General features: G+C 37.1%; 1 protein-coding gene across 3 annotated transcripts in view; it reads right to left on the bottom strand.

Moving 5' to 3' along the window:
• Positions 1 to 26,830, bottom strand: part of ACMSD (aminocarboxymuconate semialdehyde decarboxylase) — a 38,676-nt gene that overhangs the window by 5,307 nt on the left and 6,539 nt on the right. For 2 of the 3 annotated variants that reach the window (XM_086898688.1, XM_086898687.1), the window contains exons 3-9: positions 13,026 to 13,070; positions 10,258 to 10,354; positions 6,466 to 6,515; positions 4,932 to 5,168; positions 2,750 to 2,843; positions 1,106 to 1,201; positions 458 to 630 (exon numbers count right to left, since the gene is read on the bottom strand). In XM_086898688.1, the coding sequence (XP_086754814.1) occupies positions 458 to 630; positions 1,106 to 1,201; positions 2,750 to 2,843; positions 4,932 to 5,168; positions 6,466 to 6,515; positions 10,258 to 10,342 (735 nt within the window). In that variant the 5' untranslated portion in view covers positions 10,343 to 10,354; positions 13,026 to 13,070. Of the gene's footprint in view, positions 1 to 457; positions 631 to 1,105; positions 1,202 to 2,749; positions 2,844 to 4,931; positions 5,169 to 6,465; positions 6,516 to 10,257; positions 10,355 to 13,025; positions 13,071 to 15,990; positions 16,119 to 26,830 lie in introns of those variants that run through there. The other variant, XM_023931371.2, reaches the window with a different exon arrangement.

Below are 26,830 nucleotides of genomic sequence, written 5' to 3'. Positions count from 1 at the left end.
AGATTTCTTTACAAACAACTAAAATACTTCTGCAAACCCATAATGATTCATTGTTTCTCTGAGATACTCACAAAGACTTTACTTCTACTGATTTTTTTTTTTTCTGTCTGTAACTTCCCTAGTGGAAATACAATTTGGTTTCTTCAAGCACGCACTTGAATTTGAAAATTAAGCCATTTGAAAAACGGCCTCCAAATTGAAGCAGTCTTTGCTTGAAGTCCCACCCTGAACAAGCTTAGAGAAGGATGGAACTAAGGTTGACAGTGCATGATTTCCTGGATTAAACCCATTTCAATAAATCCATGCGGTAAAAGCATTATCAACATGGCAGAAGCCCATCAATTTATTTCACTGGGTGACATTTTCTTCCTGCATTCTTCTTCTCTTCTCCTTTTTCTATTTCCTGGAAAATTACCTGAAGAATGACTCACCCACTTCTGGAAGCACTAAAACTCACCTCTCCAACCACACTTGTTAGCAGCCTTAGTGCCCCACGGTCGTGGACAAGAGAGTCTGTGTAAAATGAGCCAAGGTATTTTCTTGGATCCACCTTATTATCCATGGCACACAAATCAGGGCGCACATTGAATCCATGGGAGATTCGACCCACTGTGTATGGAAAAGCTCCACCTGCAAGAAGGAATTTTTAATAACTTTTAATAAGCTAAAAATATGTAAGAGGGGAAAAAAGCCACCTTATCACCAAAGATCCGTAGGTTTTCCTGTCAGCTCTTCACAAAGAAAGTACTCTGCACCAGTGGTTTTTATTCCTCTACCTTCATTAGCCCCTGTCTCTGTTTTACTCACTTCTTCACTGCTGTGATGCCCAAATTCCTCCTGCTGCTTCCCTGTCCCTTTCCTTAAACCACCTGCTGCCTCCCCTTCCTTTCTGTTTCCCTTAAAGGCTGTTGTAGCAGTTCAAACCCCGCAGGCTGGAGAGCGTTCATAAAAGCCCTGTTATGATCTGTGAGACTGTCTTCTTTGGGGTGACAGTGCTCAGCTGGTGGCAGGCTTCACGTGGTGGCCCCATTACCTGAGATACTAGAAAATACAACTGTACCATGCTCAGCCAAAGAACAGGAGTTTCACATGGTACACTACTCACCTCCATGTGCAAAGCAAACTTTCAGCTTAGGGAATTTTTCAAAAACTCCTCCCATAATCATGGAGCAAATAGCCATGGTTGTTTCTGTTGGCATGCCTAAGAAGAAAAATGTCTTAATTGTATCAGAGCTTTACTTTTTAAACTTCCTATTTGATTTTGAAATGTTATTTTAATTTTCTTCCATTAGCCTTGAGCCAACTGAAAAAATAATAGTTGCAGGACAGCTGCCAAAGGTCATGTGTTATTTCTACTGGAGGGACACAGAGTTGAACTCTAATTAACTGAAATAAAGACACGGGCCTGGAAGTGAAGGTCTTCTGAATTCTCAGTCCAGTTTTTACTCCATACCACTAGGACAGATGGTAGACAGGCTGGGTATGTCCTGAAATATCAAGTACAGGCCTGATTCCCATTATCCTTGCTCAAAGACAAATCTGGAATATGCCAGGGTGTCATCTCACATTTGCTTGTGGGTTTCTTTTGTGTGGAAGGTGAGGCAGATACATAGACTGATATTCCAACACAGATTTGGGGTTTGGTTATGACAGGATGTCAGATCCTAGTTTAGAACTAACCTGTCTCTCTCTTTGCTCCTGTCTGAGTTGGATGCCCAGAGCAGGAATTTAGGTTCTTACAGCAAGCTTCAGCTTCTGATCACACCCAACATATTTAGAATATCATGCCATTTTAGACATCCAGCTTGAAATTAGGAATGGAGTTACTCTCATCTATGGGCTAACAGCACCTATCCATCTCAAAGGGTTATGTTTCATTAATGTTTCATCATGTGCTCAGATGCAAAACCTTATTAGGCTTAGTAGGAAAATATTCTATTTATGCTTTGTTAAGTAAATGCAATAATTTCATTTTCTTCTTAGATCTGTGTTGTTGAGCCTGCTCTGATTAAGATTAACTGACACTGTTTTAAGATAATGCACTGGTATTTGGGACAGGAAGATTTTCCAAGCAAAAAGTGTAGTAAATGAATGTTTTATATGTTTTTCAGAACTGGTGGCAGTGCGAAGCCATGCAAAATAAACCAGTGCAGAACAAAATACATGAGAGTAGAATCAGGTCTAAACAGCTCTGGGTAGCAGAAAAACCCTGTTCCTGTTATTCAGTGTTATGATTTACCCATCAAATGGGGAAAAAATGGAAACTAGATAATATCCTACATCTACTGAGAGCCTTCAAAGTACATATTGTTTCAGCTACAGTTGATGTAAAGTTAGATTTATTTCCTCTCTGATCAAGCTGTTTCTAAGAAATAACTCAATAAATTCTAGGAAATGTTTGATTTGGCTTACTCTTTCATTTACTCCTTTATTTTTGAGGAGCTTGTTTCTGAGATGATTCACTTCTCCCTTGTTATCTGCTCTTTGTATTTAGGGCAAAAAAGAATTGTATATTGTGTTGCTAGTCTGAATAATTTTAATTCCAAGTATTTAAAAGAAATACTAAACAATCTTAGAAACAAATGACTGCTGAGTTTACACAATAGTCTTAATCTTAATACTAAAAAAAAAAGAAAGTTTGACAGAAAAATGATCTTATTTTTTCTGTACTTTTACTTTATTTGGCAACAATCTCCTGGGCATAATCCAGTTCATAAATGTAGGTTAAGCACAGTAAATATACACTTACCTATTAGCCAGGGAAACCAATATTTGGACATCCTCCCATCTATCTGCATGTCCCAGGGGTGCACAAAGAGACAGCAATTTAATTTCTCAGCGGCCTGCAGCAAAAAGAAAAAGTCTAAATCTTGACTAATCATGGCAAAATGCATCTTAGATCTTAGTCATGCTTTTCAAAGACCTGCAAATCTGTACTGAGCAGTAGCACTAGTAATGAAAATGAAACAGGTAAGAACTATAAGCAATAGCTGGCTGTATTTACTCCTCTGGGCTGTATTCTGAAGTCCTCAATCAGCTTCACAGCTCTTCCTGTGACTACAGGACTGGAAGCCTAGATGATAACATCTCTTTAGTGAACCAAGTGTTTCTCAGAATAATGCAGTATAAAAATGCTTTTCCAGCTATGTTTTTCAGCCATCCTGTAGTATGAAACTCAGTTCAAGCAAACATTCATTTAGTTTCATTAAAAATATAAGAATGAATTCCCTTTATGTCTTAGAGAATCATTTGAGGATGGTTTTCCAGCTGCATTCAGAAATTTTTATTGAGTTTATTGCACTACATTTCTGCCCTTTGGCCCTCTGTCTGGCTTAAAAGAATTAAAAAATATTCCTAATTCTTCCTAATAGTTAAAAATGTGGTTGTATTCTGATCAATAATCCACCTCTACACAAATATGGTAATTTTTCCAAAACTACTGACATCTTTGGAAAGTAAACCAGAAGACTAGTGTTGGATACCGACTCTGACTGTGTAATTTAACTGTGTGCTTAAATTTGAATACACAGTCATCAGAGTCATTCATATGCTTAACCAGGATTTAACAGCTTCATTTTGTCAGATGTATTTCTGGACATGCTCTTGTTGCTAAGGAGATTATCACACATTAGAAAAATTTTGGTTTATTTACCCATACATGCATAAATAAAAGCTGTAACTTTTGGATAGTGGAGAATAATTGCCATCTACATTTGTAAACTAAAAATAGCAGTTCAATAACTGGCCTGGTAGTTTGGCAAAGTTTTTTTTCCAATATGGCTTAATTTCATAATCTGTATTATCCAGAAATGTTTCTAAAAATGAAAGGGGCTACTTCCTACGTGTGTGAAAGATAAGCTGAAGGATATTCAGTATAAGAGAGAGATCCCAGAGCAAGAGAGGGATCTCAGTAACAGAGAGACACAGAGTTGGAGAGTTCCAAACTGGAGAGAGTTCCAAGATGATGAAAGGAATGAGCATCTCTCCTGTGAGGAAATGCTGAGAGAACTGGGACTCTTTGGCCATGAGGAGAGAAGATTCAGTGGAGATCAGGAAACATCAGGCTGCCCAGAGGATTGTGGAGTTTCCATCCTTGGAGATATTTAAAAGCCGCCTGGGCATTGTCCTGGGATCTGGCTGTAGGTGACTCTGCTTGATCAGGGGGTTGGTTCAGGTGGACCCCAGAGGCCCCTCCCAACCTCAGCTGTGCTGTGATTCCATAAATGTGAGCATCTCCAAGTACAGATGTGGATACCTGACTGTATATGGCCATAAAAACAAATAGTCCAGGTGCTGCACCAACAGAGCTTCTAAATAAATTGAGCATCCTGCAAAATAACCTCTGTGAATCAATTCTGAGATGACAGCTCTAATAACTTGAGAAACAGATTCAGAATGGGCATTGATTAAACCCCTAATTTAGACAAATGACCACCCTCATCTGGACCTCAGACTATTTAAGAAATGCTATCTATTAATTCATTTGATAATCAATACATTCAGTTTGGAAATTTTGGTCCTGTTTACATAGTTGTGTGTGGTACTTTGGTGCTGTAGGCATCTGATAATCTCAGGAAGTTTTATCAATTATTTCAATAGAATTGGATACAGTAACTTGAACTCAAATGCAAACAGTGCAGAATGTATTTGATATTGCACTTATCCTCACAAATTAAGAAGGCAGATCTACAGTGAGAACTTGTATAATAAAAAAAATATTTTTATTCATTATTATAAAATATGTTTCAGGATATGTTGTATTATTGCCTTTATAACCTATAAAGAATTACCATTTACAATTAAAGCTGAGTCTCTCTGATCACTAGGTAGATTAGAAGGTTCAAATGATGACTGGATGTGTTCCAAGATATTTTTAGACAGATTTCCATATCACAGTATTCCCCCAAAGAAGGAAAGCAACAGCTACTCACAGCGTAAATAGCGTGCAGCTCTGGGGCATTCAGGTCCCACTCATTGACATGAGATCCTATCTGCACTCCAGGAAATCCAAGTTCATTCACACAGCGATGCATTTCCTTCACTGCCAGGTCTGGAGCTTGCAGAGGTAACGTGCCCAGCCCAATAAACCTCTTGGGGTACTTTTTTACCGTAGCAGCTAAGTCATTATTTAATATCTGAGCGAGATCTAAAGTATCCTGAGGTTTGGCCTGGTAAGATACGAAGCAGAACAGTACATTTAAATATAGTTCTCAAATGCTATCACCTTTGGAAGTTATTGGATAAATGTCATTGCAAACAACTGATAGACAAGGTTTGGACCCAAATTTGCTTTGCAGTTCTGAATAGCTGGAAAACAGTAGGGCTAAATTCTGCCTCGCTTTAAAACCTCTGGGTGCAGTTCTGCCTCTTCTCTTGAATATTTTATCAACTGCTGTTGCCTTTACTGCTGAGGATGAGTGTAATAAAGCCCAGGTTGCTGATGCACTTAAGTATCTGGTCTTTTGTGTAAAGCAGTCCCCTGTTTTTGTTTATCCCAATGCAAAAACCTCAGTATATAATTTTTATTATACATAGCAATGAATATTTACTCTCCTATTACTGGAGCTGAAGAAATAAAAGTAAGAAATGTGAGATGCTGGAGCATACAAATTCTACAGAGATAGCTTGGGCAAACTTCTCTAACATTTAGAAGTAGATAACATCCATAATTCTAATAAGAAAGTGCAATATCCATACAATCAATCTCTGTTTCCACCCCCCCATACATATTTAATGGAAAATATTCCCTTAGATACCAGAATAAAATTTTGAAGAGATGTTACTAACAAGAAATTCTGAATATCAATGGTATTTCTTATATATGGGCTTAACACAATGGTTCTTAATGCACAAATCCATTTACATATAAGCATCTTGACCTGTACACGTTGCTTAATAGTCACATTCAGAATGTATTTAGAACAGCATTTTGCTGTGATTTATCTCCTCAGCCTATCTTTATTTCTTTGAAGCATTCAAGATCACCATGTGGGGAGCATAGAAACTTATATTTGCTCCTGAATTTTAAGATTCAAAGCATGCTAGGTTAATGAGACCCATGCCACATTAAAAAGAAAGTAGGACAAGGCCACAAATATATCTTTTATGTCTTTTTTTTTTTTTTTCCTGAGAAAATACTGGTTGATGTCTAGCTTTCATAGAATGTGTATGTATATATCTGCTGCTAACCATGGATTCATGTTGTACATATTTTTTCTCACCGTTTCAAGCTGCCCTCATAAGGCTCCAAGAAGAAATTCAGTTGTTTCATCTTTTCTCACTGTGTGTGCTCCAGTGTGGAGCTTTGCCAGGACATCCTGCAGACATCTTCTCATGCCTGCACTACTTTCTTTTTTTGCCTTTTTGTTTTCACAGCAGAACAATTCTAGTGACTACATCAATTTGTAGGAAGGTGCTTTTGCATTTTAAAGATATGAATTACAAAATATGTTAACTGGAACCTACCCAGTAGCTGAACATTACAGGGACTGTGGACAGGACTTGGACGGTGACTCCTGAGTAAGAAAAAGAAAATATTAATGCTTTCCTTTTTTTGTTGTCTGTTTTTGATAAAATGTTACAAATAAGAAAGTACTTTGGAGAGGCAGAATGTAAAAGCTTTAATGATAAGAAAGATTTAACAGTGACATGGAAAAATTATTTTTCTTAAACTAAGGATCATGGCAACAAACCTCATACTGTATAGATTTATTAGTATTTGGATATTTTTGCTAAATAGAAAAAAACACTACCATATTCATACCAGATAATTTGAGAAATCAGTTTTTTTGATTTTAGAAGTATTTAGTATGCACATATACAAACAATTAAAAAAGCAATTTAGTATTACTCTCACATGAATGAAACTGACATTAAACCAACAGAATACAGTAACTCAAATTTGGGGTTAATTTGTCATATATATATTAAATAAGTAAATGAATTAGCCCAAACACTGTTTAACAATGCTTGTTAAACAATGTTACCCTAAGTGTTCCCAAAGCTATATTGTGTTAGGGATCATTCATCTTGTGTCTGGACTACTGAGGTTGTAAATATAAAAGAATTTGCCTGTTTTCAGAAAAAGCTTTGATATTAAAAATAAAAATAATTAAGTCCATGTTGTCTTGTTCCTGCTCAAACACAAATCTATATCATAACAGTGTGTGTGACAGGAGTGAAAAAAATGAACCTGGCAGACAAACAAACAATAAATAGTAATTAGGAATTCACAAAATAGTTACATGCAAAACTGTTTTGGTGGTTTTTTTAGGTCTATTTGTAATATTTTTGCACATATCTTGTCATGCTTTGAAAAATATCTTGGCTGTTAGTAGTAAAATGACTAAAACAAAAGATGGCAGAAAAAACTCTAGGAGAATGAACTCTAAGACAATGACTTGCCAAAACATTTGAATTATTAAAATGATTTATCCTCCTCCTCAGAAGTTTAAGTAGGAAACAAGAGGAGAAGCTGACTCAGATTGCTACAAGATCTTATTAATATTATGTACAGCAGCAATGGTTTAGGGATAAGGATTAGGTCTGCAAAATCACATTAATACTGAATTATCGAAGCTGGATCATCCATCAATATGGATTCTTGATAAGTCTGTTGAAAACTTTCTCCATGTTTTCCACAATAACCTTTGTATCTGTTTTCAACCCATTTTTACACTTCTGAGCAAATTTAACATAAACCTTAAAGTACATTGCCAAGCTGACTGTTCCTAGACATTAGCTTCAGGAAGAAGAATCAGCACAGAAAAGTCTCTACTTTTTTACCCTCTTCAGAGGGTTTTGCAAAGGAGAAAATAACAAGGAAAGGCAGTTAGGATGAACTGATATATTTTCTCAAATGTGATGATTTGTGTCACAGAACCGTGATGTTAATTACTTATACCACTTGTTTTATTGAGTTACATGGATAGCTTGTTTTATTGAGTGGATCAAGACAGAAGTATGTACATCAATTAGACCTAGGACATATGATTAGGAGAACTAATTGAGTCTCTTTGGTCCACTGGAGACCATTTCTTATTACCAGCAAGATTTCTGGGGTGTTACACAAACAAAGCCTTTTAACAACCAAGCTCGAAGTTATCTCTCTGAGTTAAAAATACCTTTCAGTGACTAATTCTAGATTTTGTTCATCTGGGAGACTCCTTGCATCTTTGTCCCAAAATTATGCCATGTTTGAAGGTTAAATTTTTGGGTATAATCTATCTCAGCCTGTGTAAAAGAAAGCAGTCTTTGAACTAAGTAGCTACAGCTTTCTAAACCAAAAAAGAATCAATGTGGTCCATATTCTCTATCATTAGCTGAGCAGTAAGGATGAAAGAATGAAAAACACCACACGTTTTTTTCCCCCACATAATTAATTGGCTGCTGTCTGTATTCTGGAGTGCTGTAATAAAAAGGGACATTTTTAGGGCACAAGTCACCAGATGGTGCTGTAACATACAGGTTTAGATTTTTTATCAACCAAGCAAGCACTGTTTAGTTCATGAGGAAATATTGTGATGCTGCTTTCACGATACATTTTCTTTTCTGGAGAGCTGCTGCAAAAATTGGAAAAAAAATAAATCCTCCTGTGTTTTCCCTTTGTCTTCAACAAATATATGGGGCAGAACTGTTTTGTAGAAACTTGCCATTTGTGCTGAGGGAAATATCTGAAAGAGAAGGATGCCCAAAGGCTATTTATGATCCACTCTGTAGTGGAGTGATTTGGTAATCCCCAAAATCCCTGAGCTAACTCAGAGAAACATTACAGTCTAGTCAAGGCATGATTCTGTGACTCTTTGACAAGGCAGCCTATTTCAGAGTTTGCAAAGGCTTTCTGGTGTTCCCATTAAATGTCTAACAGTTGGAGTTTCAAATGCTACTTTTCCAGGGGGAAAATGAAGTAGATGAAAATTACCTAAATTGTGTTTACATAAATTGCCTGCTACCTGGTGTGTTCCCAAGCTAGCCTAAGTTAGGTGTTGCACTAAACCTCCCTAAGAGGAATGACCCAGAGTGTCTCCTAACACAGAATCACAGAATAATTTGGGTTGGAAAAGACCTCTAAACTCACTGATTCCAACCATTAATCCAGTTCCATGTCCCCAAGCACCATATCTACACATCCTTTAAATCCCTCCAGGGATGGGGACTATACCAGGGCTCTTCCAGGACTTGACAACACTTTTAGTGAAGAAATTTTTCATAATATCCAATCTAAAGCTTCCTCTGGTGCAATTTCAGGCAATTTCTTCATGTTTATTACTCGTTATCTTGGAGAAGAGACCAACTCCCTGCTGGCTGCAACCTCTTTCATGTGCATGTCAAGGGTGATAAGGCCTGAGAGGAGGAAACAATAATCATAAAGATGCTACTTGTTCAATATCTGATCTTTTTAAGCAATTCAGGTGTTTGTTCCTTGTGAAAAGTTGAAGATATTCAAGTTGTGTCTGCTGGAAAAAGTTGAAGATATTCAAGCTGTGTGTATTGAAACTGATTCAGGCTTCAATCTAAGAAAAAATAATCTTTAGTAAGATAATATTTCTCTTACAAGAGTAATTTGGAATTACAGTGTTAATAAGAACTAGTAAAAATAATTGATCAGCCTAGAAAATCTTTCCTTCATTCTCAGTCTCCATCTTACAAACTTTATTTAGTGACTTGCATGTAACATGATGGAAAATAAATTTGCAAATTTGGCATCTGGTTAAGTTTCTAAATGAGGAAAACTCCCTTTTCTGGCAAAGTAATTGTACCAGTTCTTGCTCAGAGTCCTTCAGCAAAAGCAGAAGAGAGCTGCAACATGGCTAAACAGGAAAAAGGTATTAGAAAAGGAAACACATACAAGAGATCCTATGTGTAAAAAGAGTATTTTTAATATTTGGAACAAAAATGAAAGGGATTCCTCCTCCTTTATGTGAATCACATTTTAACAGGAATGTCTGGTGCCATTTCAAGTCCAGGGTCAGTCATCCTTACTTTTGTCAGTCAGTTCCTTTGTGCCTTAAATCCCACCAAACTGAATATATTCTAATGGGGAATAAATTGCTACTGAGAACGAGGGAAGTTATGGGCACAGGTTCCTTCTGAGTATCAAGCATATCAGTTTCCAATAGTTTTCAACAGATTTAAACCAAGGAATTAGTATGCTAAACCTTCATTTTTGATATTGTTGTTAAGCACTTTCAGATGGACTGACAGAGAAGTTGTTATTCTAAATGAAGCACCAAGATTTGAATTCCTTTGTGGAGGTACCTGACTGGTCCATCTCTTTAATCCGTACTTCTGGATCCCAGCAGTTCTCTTGAATAACTCTAAAAACCTTCCCATCCTTCATCATCTTTGCCTGTCCCTGTAAAATGATATTTTCATACATTATAAATGTGACAAAGTAGTACCTGCTAATTTACAGTTTCTTGAGTATATTGTGCTCCTTACAGAAATTCAGTGAATTTTGATCTTTTATTTCTATTCAGTAGGTATTTTTAAACAAAGGCTATTTTTAAAATAGACATGGGTAAGACAGTAATTTATAGTTCACATTTAATTATTCAGAACAATAAAAAGAATCCCCTTCCTTCTGCAATGTACATTACTCTATATTTACTTGGAAAAGATACCAGGTACCTTAATCAAAGTTTATCCTCAAACCAAATTTTGACCTAAAAACAATGCTCTAATTAAATCTGTGCTAAATTTTCCCTTTGGGTATGGATGTGTTCTTTTAAAGTCAATAGCATCACAATGATTCCAGTAACTGCAGAAATAGTTGTGCAACACAGTTAATTTCAGTCCAGTGATTTTTTATCACCAGTGATACTGAGACAAAAGGATACCTATTGTGTACTCAGATTATGTTTTCTCCTTGTGATGAAAAAAAAAAAATTGAAGAATTTGGAAAAAAAATCCCAAACAAAAAAATCCCCAAAATATAGACCCAAGACCTGAATTAGTGTAAAACCTTTCTCATATGCCACCAATTTCCAGACTAAGGAAGTTCAAAATGTTATCACAGTCATGAAATTTAAAACTGTTCCTTTATCACCATGGAAACTTTTAAAATTTCATATTTGGTTGTGTGTGAATTGTTCAAAGAAAGGCACACTGTCACCACATTAAGCAAATTGTCTGTCACAATTAGGGGTACCCACCAGCTGCTACAGACACAACAGGATTTCTGTTGGCACAAACGGGGTGAGATACAATTCACCAACACCTGCAAGCCCTGAGTAGTTCCTGGCTGTTTTAATCTGCTGTAGGGGTAAATGGAAAGGCAGAAGATCCCCTGGTGCTGTGGGGTGGGTAAGTGCAGTCATGCACAGATGCACTGGGCAGGGAACACACTCCATCTGCAGGGAAAAACTGAAACCCACACAAGAAAACACAGAAGCTATTCCTTCACCTTCCCAGGAAACAGGAGCTCAGGGCTAGGCAGCCTTCAGACCCTTGGAGAGAGGGATTTCTCTCTCTCCAAAGGCCCCTATTCTGTCAATATTTCTAAAGAAAAAAACCTGTTAAATCAGAATATTTACTACTAGTGTGCTCAACTGGGGGAGGTTCTATCCACTTCTGAGAACTCAAACTGTTGTTAACCTTGAATTTGTTATTAACTTCATACATCATTCACAGTTATACTGTCCTAATGAATATTTTAAAGCCCTCCTCAACAAATCTAAGTGTGCTGCCTTGGTAACCTGTCAAGTTACTTGTTAGCTGTATCATGGGTTGTGAAAATTACTTGAAATACTATAATTACAGGTTCCTGATCCCCTGGTGAAATACTTCAGGTTCTTGTAAAACCAGTTTTGCAACTTGATGGAGAGGTTTACTGGAGCCATACACTCAAATACATTATAAGTAGTACATTGATGCAGGTTGTCCACTTAACAAAAAATTATTTGGGTGAGAAAAAAGGCAGAGTAGAACCAAGCATTTAATCACATATGAATAGATGGACTTTACTGTTCTGTTCTGTTCTATTCTATTCTATTCTATTCTATTCTATTCTATTCTATTCTATTCTATTCTATTCTATCCTTCTCTACTGTGTCCCATGCTAAAAATTATCTAATATTTAACATTTTAATTAATGTATGTGGAAAGATTAAGAGAGAGATATTTAATGTTAAGTCCTGCTTAACATTAGTCAGCTGATTTGGTTCAGCAAACTACATTTAAACTTCTCCCATCACTAAACTACTCAGTCACATCCCAAATTGCACTTTTAAAATATGCATGTAATTATTTCCTTCCAGTTTGACCCTGGTGCTTCTTCAGAGAATGATATGGGTAACCTTTGGGTTTTTTTAAATCTTAGGAATTAACATCCCCAGCTCCATGTGTCTGAACAGGATTTTATTTTGCCATGCACTTTTTGTCATTCAAAATTTCCAGATGGAAGTAGGCCAGATGGAATTCTCGGCAGAGCATGTAAGGCCATTATTGACTTGCCACAAAGTTCCTCTGCAAACTATTTCTAGCACAGAATTTTAGCATCAAACCTGTAACAAAATCACCAGAAATGTGTCCAATCCTTGTCTCCTTCCTGCTGCTGCCACATATCCCAAAAGCTGTGCCACCCCCACATTGGTTCCACAGGTGGCTTGTCCTTGTTTATTAAAATACCAGCTCCTTTTGGGTTTGCTTCTCATACAGATGAGGTTATACATATACTTATATACATACAGATGCATTTCACTCAACCCAAATCTATATGTAATCTGCTTTAGCCTGATCTATCTTGTGGAAAAGACTTTCTCAGAGCTATTCCAAGTATTGAAATGAGATGATAAAGAAGAATGGATGCTGGTTCATACAAGAGAGAGTGAGTTTCATCTTTCAGGAAAAAGGTTCTGCTGAGGAATATTAGGACTGATACTACTTCATAGGAAATAGACCTCTAGAGAAATCTGTATCAAAGACAGAGCCAATCTTATTGCCACTTCATTTCTTTATAGATCTATTGTGAGTTTTTATTCCTGATGACAACACAAGATCAGCTCTGAGCACCAAACAGCCCAAACCTTGCAGTGATGATCCAGCTGTACCCATCCACCATATCCATATCTCTGTGGAGGAAAGAAGAGAAAGACAGTGTTAGTTAGTTCTCTTCAGTAGTAACAACAACAACAACAATAATAATAATAATAATAATAATAATAATAATAATAATAATAATAATAGCTGCAGTTCTCACAAAAACGCCTCATTGAGGACAAACACATGTGCTCAGCTTTGAGCCAGAGTAGCCTCACTGACTTCAGCAGAACTGCTGAAGTGTAGCTGAACTGGACTAACGGTGTTTGTAGAGCTGGAATTTTAGTTTGTACTTCAACATTTTCAAACAACTGCTTTAAAAATGCTTAAATTTGCTTACTACATTGAGGTTCTAACTGAAATAATTTTGACACAGAACATATTAAATTAAACATCTGGCATTGTGAAAACTGAGCTGACAACTTTCCAATCTGTGATTAGTTAATCATTAGCACAAAGATGCATTGATTCCACTTTTCAGCTTCCATGATTCAGCAGCAGGAGTGAAGGTCAGCCTCTTGTCTATTAATATTTAAACAGGGAAGAGAAGCTAAAAAGGAGAAGCTTAGATGCTCATTGATTCTTCCAGAGAGATTCAGAATTGTTCATACAAAAAACGCAAAACCTACATAAGCTGCTGATTTCCTTTTATTTTCATAATCTATCAGCTAGAAAGGAACGAACTCTTGAAATCTCTGAGTGAAAACAATGCTCAGAATTCCCATTTCTCCAAAAAAAGAATCATTTAAAAGGAAACTAAGTAAGATCAGGCATTTGTTTCACTGAAGTGTAAATGATTTGGACACAGTCCTGAATTTCCTGTGATATCAAATCAGTGCTTGATGCCACCGTGAGCTTTCCTAACGTGAGTGTGAAGAGCCAAACCTCCTGACCTCAGCCACAGATGCAGTCACTGAGGCTGAATGCTCTGTTTAACTGTGCAACTATGTAGATTTTATTTAAATGCATACATGTATAGGTTTATACACATGTAAAAATACTGAAATTTTGGGAAAGTTTAATGAATGACAACTAATGAGGACTTTAAACTAGACCCATGCTAATTGCAACTGTAAGCTGAGCAGAAAACAAGTATCTGAAATGGGTACTGAAGGAGCAATAGAGACACTCACTGGTTTTGAGCTTATTTTTTTCTTTCTTCCCCTCAGCTATTAGTTGCAGGTATTGACAGTCCAATTCTGCTTTTCCTGTGATTTTTTTATACTTGTGATATTTTTCTAGGCTGTTAAATCAGTATCTTGATGCTAGAATTTTCTAGTTTGAAGGTCCAGTATTTACAAAGCTGAAAATAAGAAAGAGAAGTTTAGCACTAACTTAATGTGTGCATGTTAAGATTCCTCATTGGTTTTCCTTGCATGAAATGGAGAGATCTGTGTTAATGACTTGAATTTCCAGAGGACTCCAGGGAATTCTGAGAGTTGTTTTCTACTCTGAGCCCATTAATAAACCATTGAATTGCGCAGAACACAGGGAAAAAAACCTAGCAGGTGGAAATTAAATTTTAAAAATTTGGTATTTGCCTCTTTATCTCTGTTTAAAGAAATGCAATGCTGGCCCACAGTGTCTAACATTAGTGAATTTAGTCTTGATGTACATCTGTGAACATCAAGGAATTCTTGGGGTCATTTTATCTCAGTGAATTTATTGTCCTTTTAAAGTATTTACAGGCAAAAATATTTAATTTTAAAGAAACCTCACATAGCATCAGAATGAAGGAATTCTGTAGGCGTTTTTATGAAGCTACTGCAAAAAGACAAAAAAATCTGAAACATGCAAAAGTAACCTGTCTTTGTAGTCTGGATATTTAAACTCCTATCAATTTAAAACACACATAATTATTCTAGAAGTGTCTGTATCCTCATGTACATTATCCAGTGTATGTGTTTTTCTTCAGGAGCTGTTATTATTACAAATAGGAAGTTCAAATAGATATTTTTAAAAACCTTTCTAGCTAAACAAGGAAATAAACATTCTTTTCCAGGAGATTTTGTACATAATGATGTTATTTTTCACGACTAATGAAGAAATAATCCTATGTATGTTTTTAATGCCAGGTGTTCTCAGGACTTTTTTCTAATATGCTGTTTACATTTCCCAGCTGCTCTCTTTCTAATATTGACTAAAACAGGACTGCTTAAAATCACAGAAAGGCAAAGCTAATAGATATGAAACCCTTTCAGATTGATTACATTAAAACCTAAATGACATTTTTCATTCTAAAATACATTTCACAGGATCATGAAAAATATTGTGGACAAGAATAAATTTATGTCACTGATTAATAAAAACAATAACAACAACAAAAACAATAATAAGTTAACAGAAATTCACTTATAGCTTCAGTGTTCTGACAGCTGAGATTTTCTATTTTAAATATAATAGATTACTTCTTTCCAGTAACTGAAAAAATAGCAGATATTAGTAAAATTATCATCATCAATTAGCTGTACTTAGAGTGACCCAACTCCCATTGAAGTTAATGATTTCATGCCTGTGGGTATAATGATGTGAATGAATTTGTCTTAGTTAACATTAATTTTGTCTAATATTTGATTATTTATTTTATCTAAAACAAAAGTGAATACCATTTAGGAACGTAACAGAACAGCTCTATTTTTATCAAGGAAAGTGGAATTTATATCTTATCATCCAGAAATTTTATGTCTCAAAACATTTAAGGAAAACTTTAAGAATTGCTTCAGAATAAATAAAAAGTGGGGAACAGAGCCCAGTTTTGCATCCCTTTCTGACTGGAGACTCTTGCTTTTCAAAGTAGTGCAATACAAATACTTTACAGTTGGAAAAAAATCCCAAATTTGAAAAAACCTAGAGATATTTACCACAGAACCCTTCACACATTTTTCTTTCAAAAACCCCATTGGTAGAAATGGCTGTTGATAACAAGGCACTGAATATCTAAACCTTTATTACCTTCTTTAGGTCAGGCCATTCCTTAGGTAGAATGTGGCTATGAATATCAATTTTCATTTTTGAAGTGCCAGAGGAGAAATACTCCTTCAATGCTAATGTTTTGTGTGTCAGTGCTGCTATCCCTCCTGTCCCTGGGTCACAGGTTATTAACTTTGGCTGCTGTCCAGATCCACCTGCTATCAGGAGAACGAGGTACAGTGGCCAACCAGGGAGCCCAATTCCAGAGGAGTGGCTCTCCAGAAGAACAAAGACTTCAAGCAGAAAGTCCCTGTTAATGCATAAACTGCAGCTGACACAGGGCAAAGGGAAAATACTTGTTTATATTGGCACTGTGAAGAGATTTATTTTACACAGAATCTAAAATGAAAAAAATAATTCAATAAAATGGAGTTAGAATAATTGTATTAAATATGCTGTCTTGAATTTCTTCCTTTCTCCCTCTTAGGTTGTGAAATAATTTGTAGAGGGCATATAATATACCCTTGGCAGAGTCACACATCCATTCTCTTTTTTATCTTGCATTTTCTTTAAAGTTATAAAAACCCCTTCCAAAATATTGAATTTTAGCCAAATCTATGCTTTGCATTTTATATTCCCCCTCCTCACCATTGGTTCACTCAGGATATTTACACAAGCTACTGCATAATGGTGCTTACAGCCTCTCAAGATGCCGCAGTTATACAGTAAAACATAGATGTATTTCAAATGTAGCAGCTTCTGCATCCTAAGTTAAGCTTAACTGGAGCTATTTCAGATTTCCTGTGAAACTGCATCTCATCTTTTGCCCTTTACTCAATTTAGAATTACACTTTGCTTAAGATACCCTTGCTCTTTATTTGTGCTGTATTTTTGCCTGTAATTTATTCCCCCTGTAGTTTTATTTCAGTATATGTTACTCACACAACGTCCTCTTGTGTTTGTTAACCATTCCCTGATTAGTTTTTTTAGTGAAAAATGACGATTTTTTTTTTCCCAAACCCAAATGCTGTTGTGAATCTTGCAACTTGAAATCAAGCACCTTGAAAAATAAGTGGCCCATCTTGTTTTATCCTTTTCCTGACTTCCCTATTTTTATCTGTGCTTGAAAAAAAGGGCCCAGACCCTTGTATTTCCCTACTTGTTCACTCATTAAGCAATTCTGCTTTGGATTTGGTCAGATAATTTTCTTAGAAGTTATTTGTCATGTCAGCTTCTTGTGGCAGTGTTGGTTGGTTGACTGGTTGATCTTGTACTTCTCTGCAGCAAGAGGCCACTGAAGACTGAATGTTCTGAAGAAATAGGAAGCAGCAGTTTTGGGGAAGTATTCCCTAAATAAAACAAGACAGCCAACAATTTACTTTAACAGATCAAAACCCTGGGATTGAAAATAGCAATTATTTCCGTCTTGAAACCAAAATCAATCTCTTCATGACCAGGCTGTCAGGTTAAGCAGCAAATTTGCTGTCCTGCTCCCAGGCGTGACAGCCACGCTGCGTGATGTGGCCCTGCAGTGTCAGCCTGTTGACAGCAGTGTTCCTGCATGGACTACAGCTGACAGAAGAAAGAAGTATTGATTCAGCGCTGGGAGCTCTGCATTGTGAATCCACAGATGGGAGGCAAACACTTAAAGTGAGTTCTCCAATGAAGAGATGTCTGGAAAACAATTCCTGACTTAAGCACAGAAAGCAGAATGAAGTGAGGGAGAGGGGCAGGGAGAGATTTAGACCTGAATAGCCTAAGACACCAAGAGTCTTAAGTCACCAAAGCTGCAGGATTCCATGCAGGGCTCAGCTGCATTTCTTCAACACTGAGCTTAATTTTCCTCAGCTCTAAAAAAAGCTGTAGTTGTTAGTTACTGCTCCCAAGACACAGCTTAGCTTGCAAACACTGTAGTACTCCCACACTGCTTTTCATTTAACAAAACTCATCGTTTGGAAACCACTCCAGTTGAAGGCAAAATGTGTATCCATGTCACTTGATCAAAGGGCAGTGAGACATCTGTCCATATCCAACATGATCCATTGGGTCAGCAGCAGAAAGACCTTCAGTGGCTAGGAACAGAAAGCTCTTCAGATACACAGGCACCCCACGTACTCTAAACTGGAAAACATGACTAATAACTCTTTCAAGGACAATCTAGCTATAGACTATTCAGCCAAGGCTGCTTTCAGATACACACACACAAGCCTGGCAGATCTATAGGGTTTTATTTCACTGTAGGGACAAGCACAGAAGTGAAAATGGTGTTAATTGCAGGGCATTAAGTGCTCTTTTCTGAAGCTATTTAGCTGCTTTTCTGAAACAAGTGCAGAATCTGAGATTTGGGGTCTTGAAATTCAGTGTTGTGTTCTGACCTTTGGTTATCAAGGTGTAAATTGTTTCCTCCTATCATTGGGAAAAACCCTGACATCTTCAAAAGAGGTTGCATCCACAAACACTGGTTGGCTCTGCAGAGAGCTCTGCCACATCCATGCTCCAAGGCAACCCATTTTCAATTAGGCTGAACAAAGACACAAAGAGGAAAAATTCAGGATGCTGATCTTAGAAAGGGCTAAAGTACTGGTGCCAGATTTTTTATACCTTCCATTTTGCATGTTCCTCTCTGGCACCTGTTCTTGGAAGTGCACATTTGATTGTGCAAATCGGCTGTTTTACACATGTGCACAGCTACAGAAAAACGAGTGGAAAACTCTTTGTGCTTAGTAGCTAAGATGAAGTACTTAAAAGAATACATTCCTTTCCAAATGAAATAAATGTTGAGCAGCACACTTATATTGGTTGCTTAGCAACAGGTTATCCTTTGGCTGTGCTGGGGACTGCACAGGTCCTTTGAGACTGCCATTACAGACCTGCTTGGAAATGTCAGATTTGGAAAGGATTCAAAAGTCAGTAATTCTATTTTTTTTTCCTGTGGTATCAAATAATTAAACCTCTCCTATTAAATTAGCCTGATCACAGAACTTAAACCTCTTCTGGGACTCTAAAGAACACAGACTTCAGTGGGAGTGGTGTGGTCTGAGTTCTGCAGGGAATAGCAACAATGGTAATGGTTTCCCTCCTAATGAGGAATAACATTATGCAGCTCCCATGCAGCACTTTCCGTGTGTAGCTCTCAAGATCTATTTTTCACAGGAAGATATTATTTCACCTAGCAGAGCTGCACCAGGAGAACACATCCAGCTACACCAGTAAAGTCCTTAACAAGATATATTCTGGGGAGTGGGTGGTATGATGATTCCCTGTTCTCCAGTGCAATAAACCAAACACTCCAGTGTGACTGCTGAAGCTCCTTGTGCCTCACACAGCCAGCTGGACTGCAGTGCCAGTTTTCCTTTTTACACATTTACAGAATGCAACTGAAATGGCCTCCAATCTACAGCCAGCTAAACCAGCTCAAGGTGGCAGCAGTGCAGGTGAAGTCATCATCAAATGCTGAAGAGCAGTAGATTTTTCACTTTGTTATTAAAAAGCATTTTGCAGAAACAAACAGCTTTAAGAGCCTCTGTTTAGACAGACATCAGAGCTGCTGCTGCTCTGTATCTTGAGCCCATTTAGCCTTGCAGAGAAGAGGCATTTAGCTCAGGTGTGACTGCCTCTGTGATGCTCCCAAGATCTCAGCCAAAAGCTCTGCATAGTGAAGCTTCACGGCTGCGCAAGCTCCGGGTGATGCTCCTCAGGTGGGCTCTCTATTAGACCTGCCACAGCCTTTTTGTGTCACTAAAATTTGTAGTGAAAAGGTGCCCAAGGTTGCTGATGCCTTTGGCAGCCTTGCACTGCTCTGTGACCACCATCCTACAAAAGTTCTGATGAATCACACAATGGTGAAAGCAAGCAATGTCCTCTGCCAAATTCGTGACCATTACTCTGTTCTCTGCTGCCTAAGTGAAGCCATTAAAAAATCCTTATTTCTAGAAAATATTACCTTGTTGAAATTCAACTGCCATTCTAAAAGAATAAAAGCAAATTATATGGCTAACCTTCAAATAACATAATTATTTTCTTAATACACTACAATTTCAGTTCTGCGATTTCCACTTACCATGCATTTATCTTGCATAGAAATCTACCAAAAATGTTAATTAAATAGATATTTTGTAAAATTCCAGTATGAGAAAAATAGAACTTTGTTTTCCCCCCCATGTGTAAACTCAAGCAAATAAAAAATACCTTATTTAAGTGTTTAAAGTGGCCAAGTGTCACTCCTGTGCAGTGGGAGCAACCAGACAGATATCAGCAGCATAAACATGGGCCAGAAAGAACAGATGGAATGAAGCTTACAGATACCAAAAAGTCATAATTTTCAAGTTAATACCCCATGATAACATCTGAAATTGTTTCAATTATTTAGAAGGCTGGTGTTTAAAACAAATAAATAGTAACTCCTGCCGTAAGTTGTCTCAACAACTCTTTTCCTGTGTGCTAGATAGTCAAATCCTCACTTTTCTCTCTTTGTAGAGGACTCTCTGTGCCACTCTTTGGGCACATCTGAATTTTGGGGACAAGGAGAGTCTTCTCAGAGCTTTCACTGCTTCAGAGAGGAAGTGAGTGCCAGAGCAAGGACCTCTCCAGCTCTGCAGATATTTACGATGTAAATGTTTGGGGTTTCGTGCTGTGGCTGCATTTATTCATTCATCTGGAGAGGGGAGCTTGGCAGAGGAATTCCTCCACAGAACATTTCTGGAGCCTACTTTCACTAGCTGAGTCCAGCTACAAACAGGCAGGTGCTGCCTTTTTTAAATTCTGACATGAGGAATTAATAATACCCTCTGAGGATGAGCCACCTTCTTCACAATTACTAAAACAGATCCACGACTTCCTGGCTGTGTTTAAATGTGCTTTACTAATTTGCTTGGGTTTTTTTTTTCCTTTGTTTTCTAAAAAAGATTAAGAAATTGGCACTTTCCTGGTCAGAGCTACAGACAGGACTGTATTGCAGATACACCAAAACATCTGTGTTAATTTCTGAGTGTGAAGATCAGAAAAAAAAGCTGCTCCTAAATAAGATATATTTTCTCCTTCAAGATATTGCCACTCATCTTCATCTAATGTTTCATGTAAACTTTTTAACCACTGAAAAAAAAATTGCAGGTGTTTTAGAAGAGCTCTATGGTAATTAATAATTTCAGACCAAACAGAAAATCACCAGGAAACCCAATCGTTGCAGAAGAGATCAATCAAGTGGAGATTCAAAAAGTAATTTTGAGCCCCTGGAAAGACAGACCCATTTAAATGAGGAATCACAGGTAAACCTTGCCTGGAGTTCAGTAATTAAACACCAGAGTGCTGGTTTTGGACTAGGTCTGATGGCCAGTGCCAGCTTGGTGCCTCAAAAGCAAGATCTGCATTATAAATCACAAATTTGTTAATAATGTTTGTGCAGCTCCCTGTGAATACTGCAGGCTGCAGTTTTCAGAGCAGCAAAGAGTGACTGCAGAGTTCCCAGAGAGCCCTGATCTCCTGTGGATGGCCCTGGGTTTTGCCTGTGGGAGGTGACACAGGCTGGCGCTCCCTCGTCGTGGCCGATGCTGCAATGTCAGAGCAGGACTGGGTGAGCTGCTGCTGAGCCCGGTGGTGATTTATAATCAATGTTTTACACATCCATATCGTGCACTGGGGCTGGTGAATGGGTGTTTTTAAATCCCTTTGTCCCTAGTAATTCAGCTTTTTTAGGAACAGAAAGAAAAAACATGCCTCCAAATATCCATTTTTCTGACATGCTTGCTTGTCTCTGCTGTGTTATTGAACTGCTGGGTGTATTAAAATCCCTTGGGGGCTCAGAGCACAACCCTTAGGATCCCAATATAGAATACATGCTTCAAATACCAGGATTGGGATGTTGATTTTCACTAAGTGTTCACCATTGACTAAATAATAAAGGAAATTTCTGCCACTAAACTTTCAATATGAAAATCTGTTAATTAGAAATAAGATTTCATACCATTTGTGAAACTCAAGTTTTGGATCCCAGTAATGAAATACATGTGTTTATTAAAATTAACCAATAATACAATTAACAATAATTAATATCCACTAATTTATAATATTACTAACCAACTAAAACCTACATTCAATCTCTTCATCTGAAGTGACAAGAGGAAACCAGTTGCTCTGATTAAGTGGATCTATACCCTAGTTCATATTGGCAGTTTGTAGGTACTTCAACAATTTGGTTGAAGGCAGCTCTCACTGGGTATTTTTTATAGCAATGTTACAAGGGTTGAATCCCATCACCTATCATAGGCAAATGCAACCCATAAACACTTCCATGTCAAGGGATCACACATTGCATTATCTACAGCCATGCACTGCACAGGACAATTAAAATCATAGCTTATTGAACCTCAGGGCATAGCATGAGTGAAATAAAGTTTTAAACAGAAAACACAAACAGTTTAACAGCCTGAGTTCATGGCAATCTCTTGGTAAGTTTCTCCAGGTGGCATTAATCTGTTCTCTTCATAAATGCCAATTTAGAAACAAGCACAAGTTCTACTTTTCTATTATGTGTTCCAACAGCATGAGGATTTGAAAGATCTTTTTAATACTAAGCTAATATTTACTAGATGTCTTGTAGATACTTTCTATTATTGGCCCAGGCTAACTGAACTGGTTCATCCAGCTCATATTCTGCACCTCTCTAACAGGAAAGTGTTGCAATATTGGATTACCCCTTTCCAGCCTGGAGCCTCTTACATTCTACAGAAAGAATAAAGAAAAAACACGGCTCAGAAAAGGGAATACAGGGAAGTGTACCCTGGATAACACATCAGTTCTTTTGAAGGTGTTGGACTTCTGCTCCACCTCAGATGGTGATTCACTGGTTAGGACCTCAGGTTCTAGAAGCTTCACTCTTGAGCACCACAAAACTTTGTAAGGGGATTGCTGACAGTTCACCTGGGTGGAGGAAACAGCAGCAGCTCTATATTTAAACTGAAGTGATAAATTATTCTGATTACTTATCCTGATTTAGCTAATAAATTAAAAAAAAAAAAAAAAAGCAAAAAAAAAAGCTTGTGTGGGGCTCTTTATTTAAAATCAATCTTCATCATTGCAGCTTTACATGGGACATTTCCTATCACTTCAGCTGAAGCCATATAGCCAGAAAGGAAGCAATCTGCAGCATTGAAGTCACTCTTTAAATGTTAAATGCAGAAATGGTTGGACAAGTTTTATTCTAAAAAGCACATTGCACACATGATCAGATATTGTTGCCATGGTTGACTTCCTTTATTGCTTTGAGTAAATCCATATTTGATCCATTAAGGATGGATTGTGCTGCTGTTAGGTAGAAGTAGGTCAAGTGAATTTTAAGCCACAGTTCTAAGCATAGACTAAGAGCAAACACAATAGATAATTTCTTATTTTTTAAATCTTTAGCGTGTGCAATTATAGTCAACCTATAAATGAACTTGCACTTAATGCATAATACCATCTAGTGGGAAAATCAACAAGTCGAGATGCAACAAGTCTGTGTATCCCATGCAATATCAATCTAATTAGTGTTGCAACCACTGGACAGTTTTAATACAGAAATAAGTTTAAAGCAAAAGAACCTCCACAAAACAAATCTTTACAGATGATCATTAAGGTCCCTTCCAACTCAAATTGTTCTATGACTCCATGAAAATTTAAGTATCTTCCAAACATGTTTTATCCTCAAAGTTAAACAAAACAATCTCAATGGACTTCTATTTAAAATGATTATGGGATGTGAAACAGACCTCGGTAGCTTCTTGATTTTATTTCCTGATTAAATTTCGTTTAGAGATTGAATTTTTGGTAAACACAATTACACAAACTTCAGGCTGATAAAGGAGACAATTCAAAGTTTATTGATACATCAGCCAGAACAACCTGTAATTCTGGAGAGTTTCACAGTTAATGATCTTCATAAGTACGAGGTCACTTTTCTGTACCCATAAATAAAAAAGGAAACAAAGTGACCAAAATTCAAAGTTATAGAAGGTAAAGGCAGCAGGCTTACCATAAAAAGACAGAGTAGAATAAGGGGCTTAGGTAGACTATCAGATAAGTAATATACTCCATTGAGAGCCCTTCCAAAATCAACAGTTAAGCCACAATCCAAGAGGAGTAAGTCATCAGTATTTTATCCTTCAGGAAAACATAGCACTTGTCCTTTATTGGTAAATTAACCTGCTCTTAGGCTGGAATTATTATTTTCTCTAAATCTCTGCACCTTTTGTGTCAACCTGCTTTGATATTTCTTTATTTATCCTTTACAAGGTAAAACCTTTCGGCAATATAACCCCTGATGTTCATATTGGTTAAATCAATGAACTTTGGGCCTGAAGGACCCTGTGGAGATCATTTAGTCCAACTCTCTTCTCTGGGAAGGAAGATAAGCACCACTATTCCAGGTCAGCTGTGGTTACCTGTGGCTCTTGTGGTAGCTGAACTTAAAAATCCTCCAAGGGGCGAGATTCCACCACCTCTCTCAGTAACCTCTTCTGGTGAGGCACCAACATCATAGTGAAGAACATTTTCCTGCTGTCCCATCTGAACTTTTCATGACACAGTTTGTGACTGGCTCAGGCCATTCATTCTCATTCTCCCTCTTCAGTTTTGAAAAGGGAAGAAGAACAAGCAATTCTATTGTAGCAGTAAAAGAGACTTTCCACAGCAGAATAATGGAGAAAATATTATTTTATGTGCAGGAACTCACTGTGTCCCCCCCAAATTCTCAGCCTGCAAGTAAGGCTCAAATGAGTAAGACAAGGAAGAGCTATACAGAGCAAAGTTAGAAGTGTAAATTAAGAAACAGAAAGCAAAAAGCCAGGTCTATCTTATAACTAAAAACAACTACATCCAAACACTAATGATCTCTTACAAGTATTGTCTGGTGCAAGAAGCGTGCTCAGCTGCTCCAAGAGCAGAAACTGGGCTCCTTTTGTACAAGAAATGTGCAGTGGGTCTGTAAGAGTTATTTTGAGGCTGTGACTGCCACAGTGAGGCCTTTATCTGCTTCACATGTCTGTGTTACAATATTGGTCCACTTGCTAAAAGTTCAATTAAAAAACACATCACTTTGCCTCCATTAGCTGAATTTCAAACTTTATAGGAAGAAACTTTTTTTTTTCTTGTGACACACACAAAAAATCCTGTCTGACCCAAATATGGTTTGTAGTTGGCTCAACCTGAAAAGTCACTTTGTGATCCATCTCCTGCCAACAAATTCTACATTGGTATCCTAAATGTGACAAAACCCAGACATGTGAAATGAAGACACTTTGGTATAAAGATAAGGCAAAGTCTGTGGACAAGTTTTTAATTAAAGAAAAAAGTGAAGAAAGCAGTTACTTTTGGACATGCAAACCCTGAAGTCAGGAAGACTGTGCACCTAGCTACACTTTCTGAGCATCTTATTTGGAAATTAATTGAACCAGTTGGTTTAATAAAATATATTACTTCTGTTTAGATATTGCCTCTGATTGACTAAATATATAACGACAATTATATATAATTGATATATAAAAATATATATCAGTTTGTATAATCCAGTATCAGCTGTGCTAATCAGTGGGTAGAGAAAAAAAATAAACAATATCAATTCTGTCAGTAAAATACAACCTCATAAAATACACATTTTCTAATAGAAGAATGTGGAAATTTAGTGAAAATTCTGTGGGAATTAAGGTATCACAGCACCCCAATACCAAAAATATCAGTGGTCTTGATGATGGAGGGGGAGCTGTCTGCATTACTCTGTGACTGCCTGTCCACTGAAAACTTTTAGGCATCATCAAAAGCTTTAGACAGAATCTGAAGGAGGCAGAAATTGACTTTTATCATAGTCTGATTAAATTATATGACTGACATTGTCATCTTTCTTTTTGGTTACAAGACAATTTTATTGCAGCAGAGGTTCAAAATTTCGCTGACATTTTGAGTTCCAAACTTCTTTTGCATTTAAATTTTAATTTTACTGGTTGTTTAAGAAGGCATTCATAGGTGAAGTGGATTTAACACTTCATTCTACTGAGGAAAGTTCTTCGATTTCCTAAAGATGCTCCTCTCCCTTGAAAAACTGGCAAATGCTAACAGCCATGCACAACTCTATCACTGCTGATATAACATAAATGTTTTAGTGGGGCTATTAACCAACTACCTTATCCATCTTCCATAAATCCAGATCTGACAGTGTTCACTATGGATAGAAAAATGTCAATATTCACAGTGTATTTCCCCATGCAAGACCAAATGGACATCCATTGCTTTTCCCACTGCTGCACGCAGAGAAGGGCCTGGCTTTTGGGTTCAAACTTTTTGGGGTTGAATTCCACTAAAAAATGGGCCCCATTTCTTCTTACAGGAAGAATGTCATGAATTATGTGATTCACTCTTTAGGAGGATGAGAAACAATTAATATATTGTGAGAATAAAGAATGCAGACATCTATTATAACTCCTCTCTATGTTGTTGACAATATTTCTGCCTCTTCCAAAAACTAGTATCTAGAGAATTTAATTATTTTACCTGATTATGATTCTGCAGCATCACCCTTCATTAAAATGAAGTCTTCAAACCCAAATTGTATCTCAGGACTCAGGAAACTAATTTAATTTCCTCCAGAAAAAAACAGCAACAAAAAAATCCCCAGTGACTGGGTAACAGATTCCTCTAGGCATTAGAAATTTGATGTCCATCAAGACCTAGCAGACTTTGGTTTAAAGTGTCAAATATCTGATTGAGAAGGTGTAAAAAAGCCCCCAAAACTGGCACACAGAGAAATGTGTATGGTTTTCTGGCTGTGAAGAACATGTTTTACAAAGTACTCGTTTTAGCAGTTGCTATCAGGCTTTTCTCAAGACCTCTCTATAGTTATCTTTGCTAAATGCTCGTG

Source organism: Cyanistes caeruleus, chromosome 7 (assembly GCF_971803275.1).
Source record: "Cyanistes caeruleus chromosome 7, bCyaCae1.hap1.1, whole genome shotgun sequence".
NCBI classification, from domain to species: domain Eukaryota; kingdom Metazoa; phylum Chordata; class Aves; order Passeriformes; family Paridae; genus Cyanistes; species Cyanistes caeruleus.
Note: the sequence above shows the minus strand (reverse complement) of the source record. Positions and strands in the feature narration are given on the sequence as shown.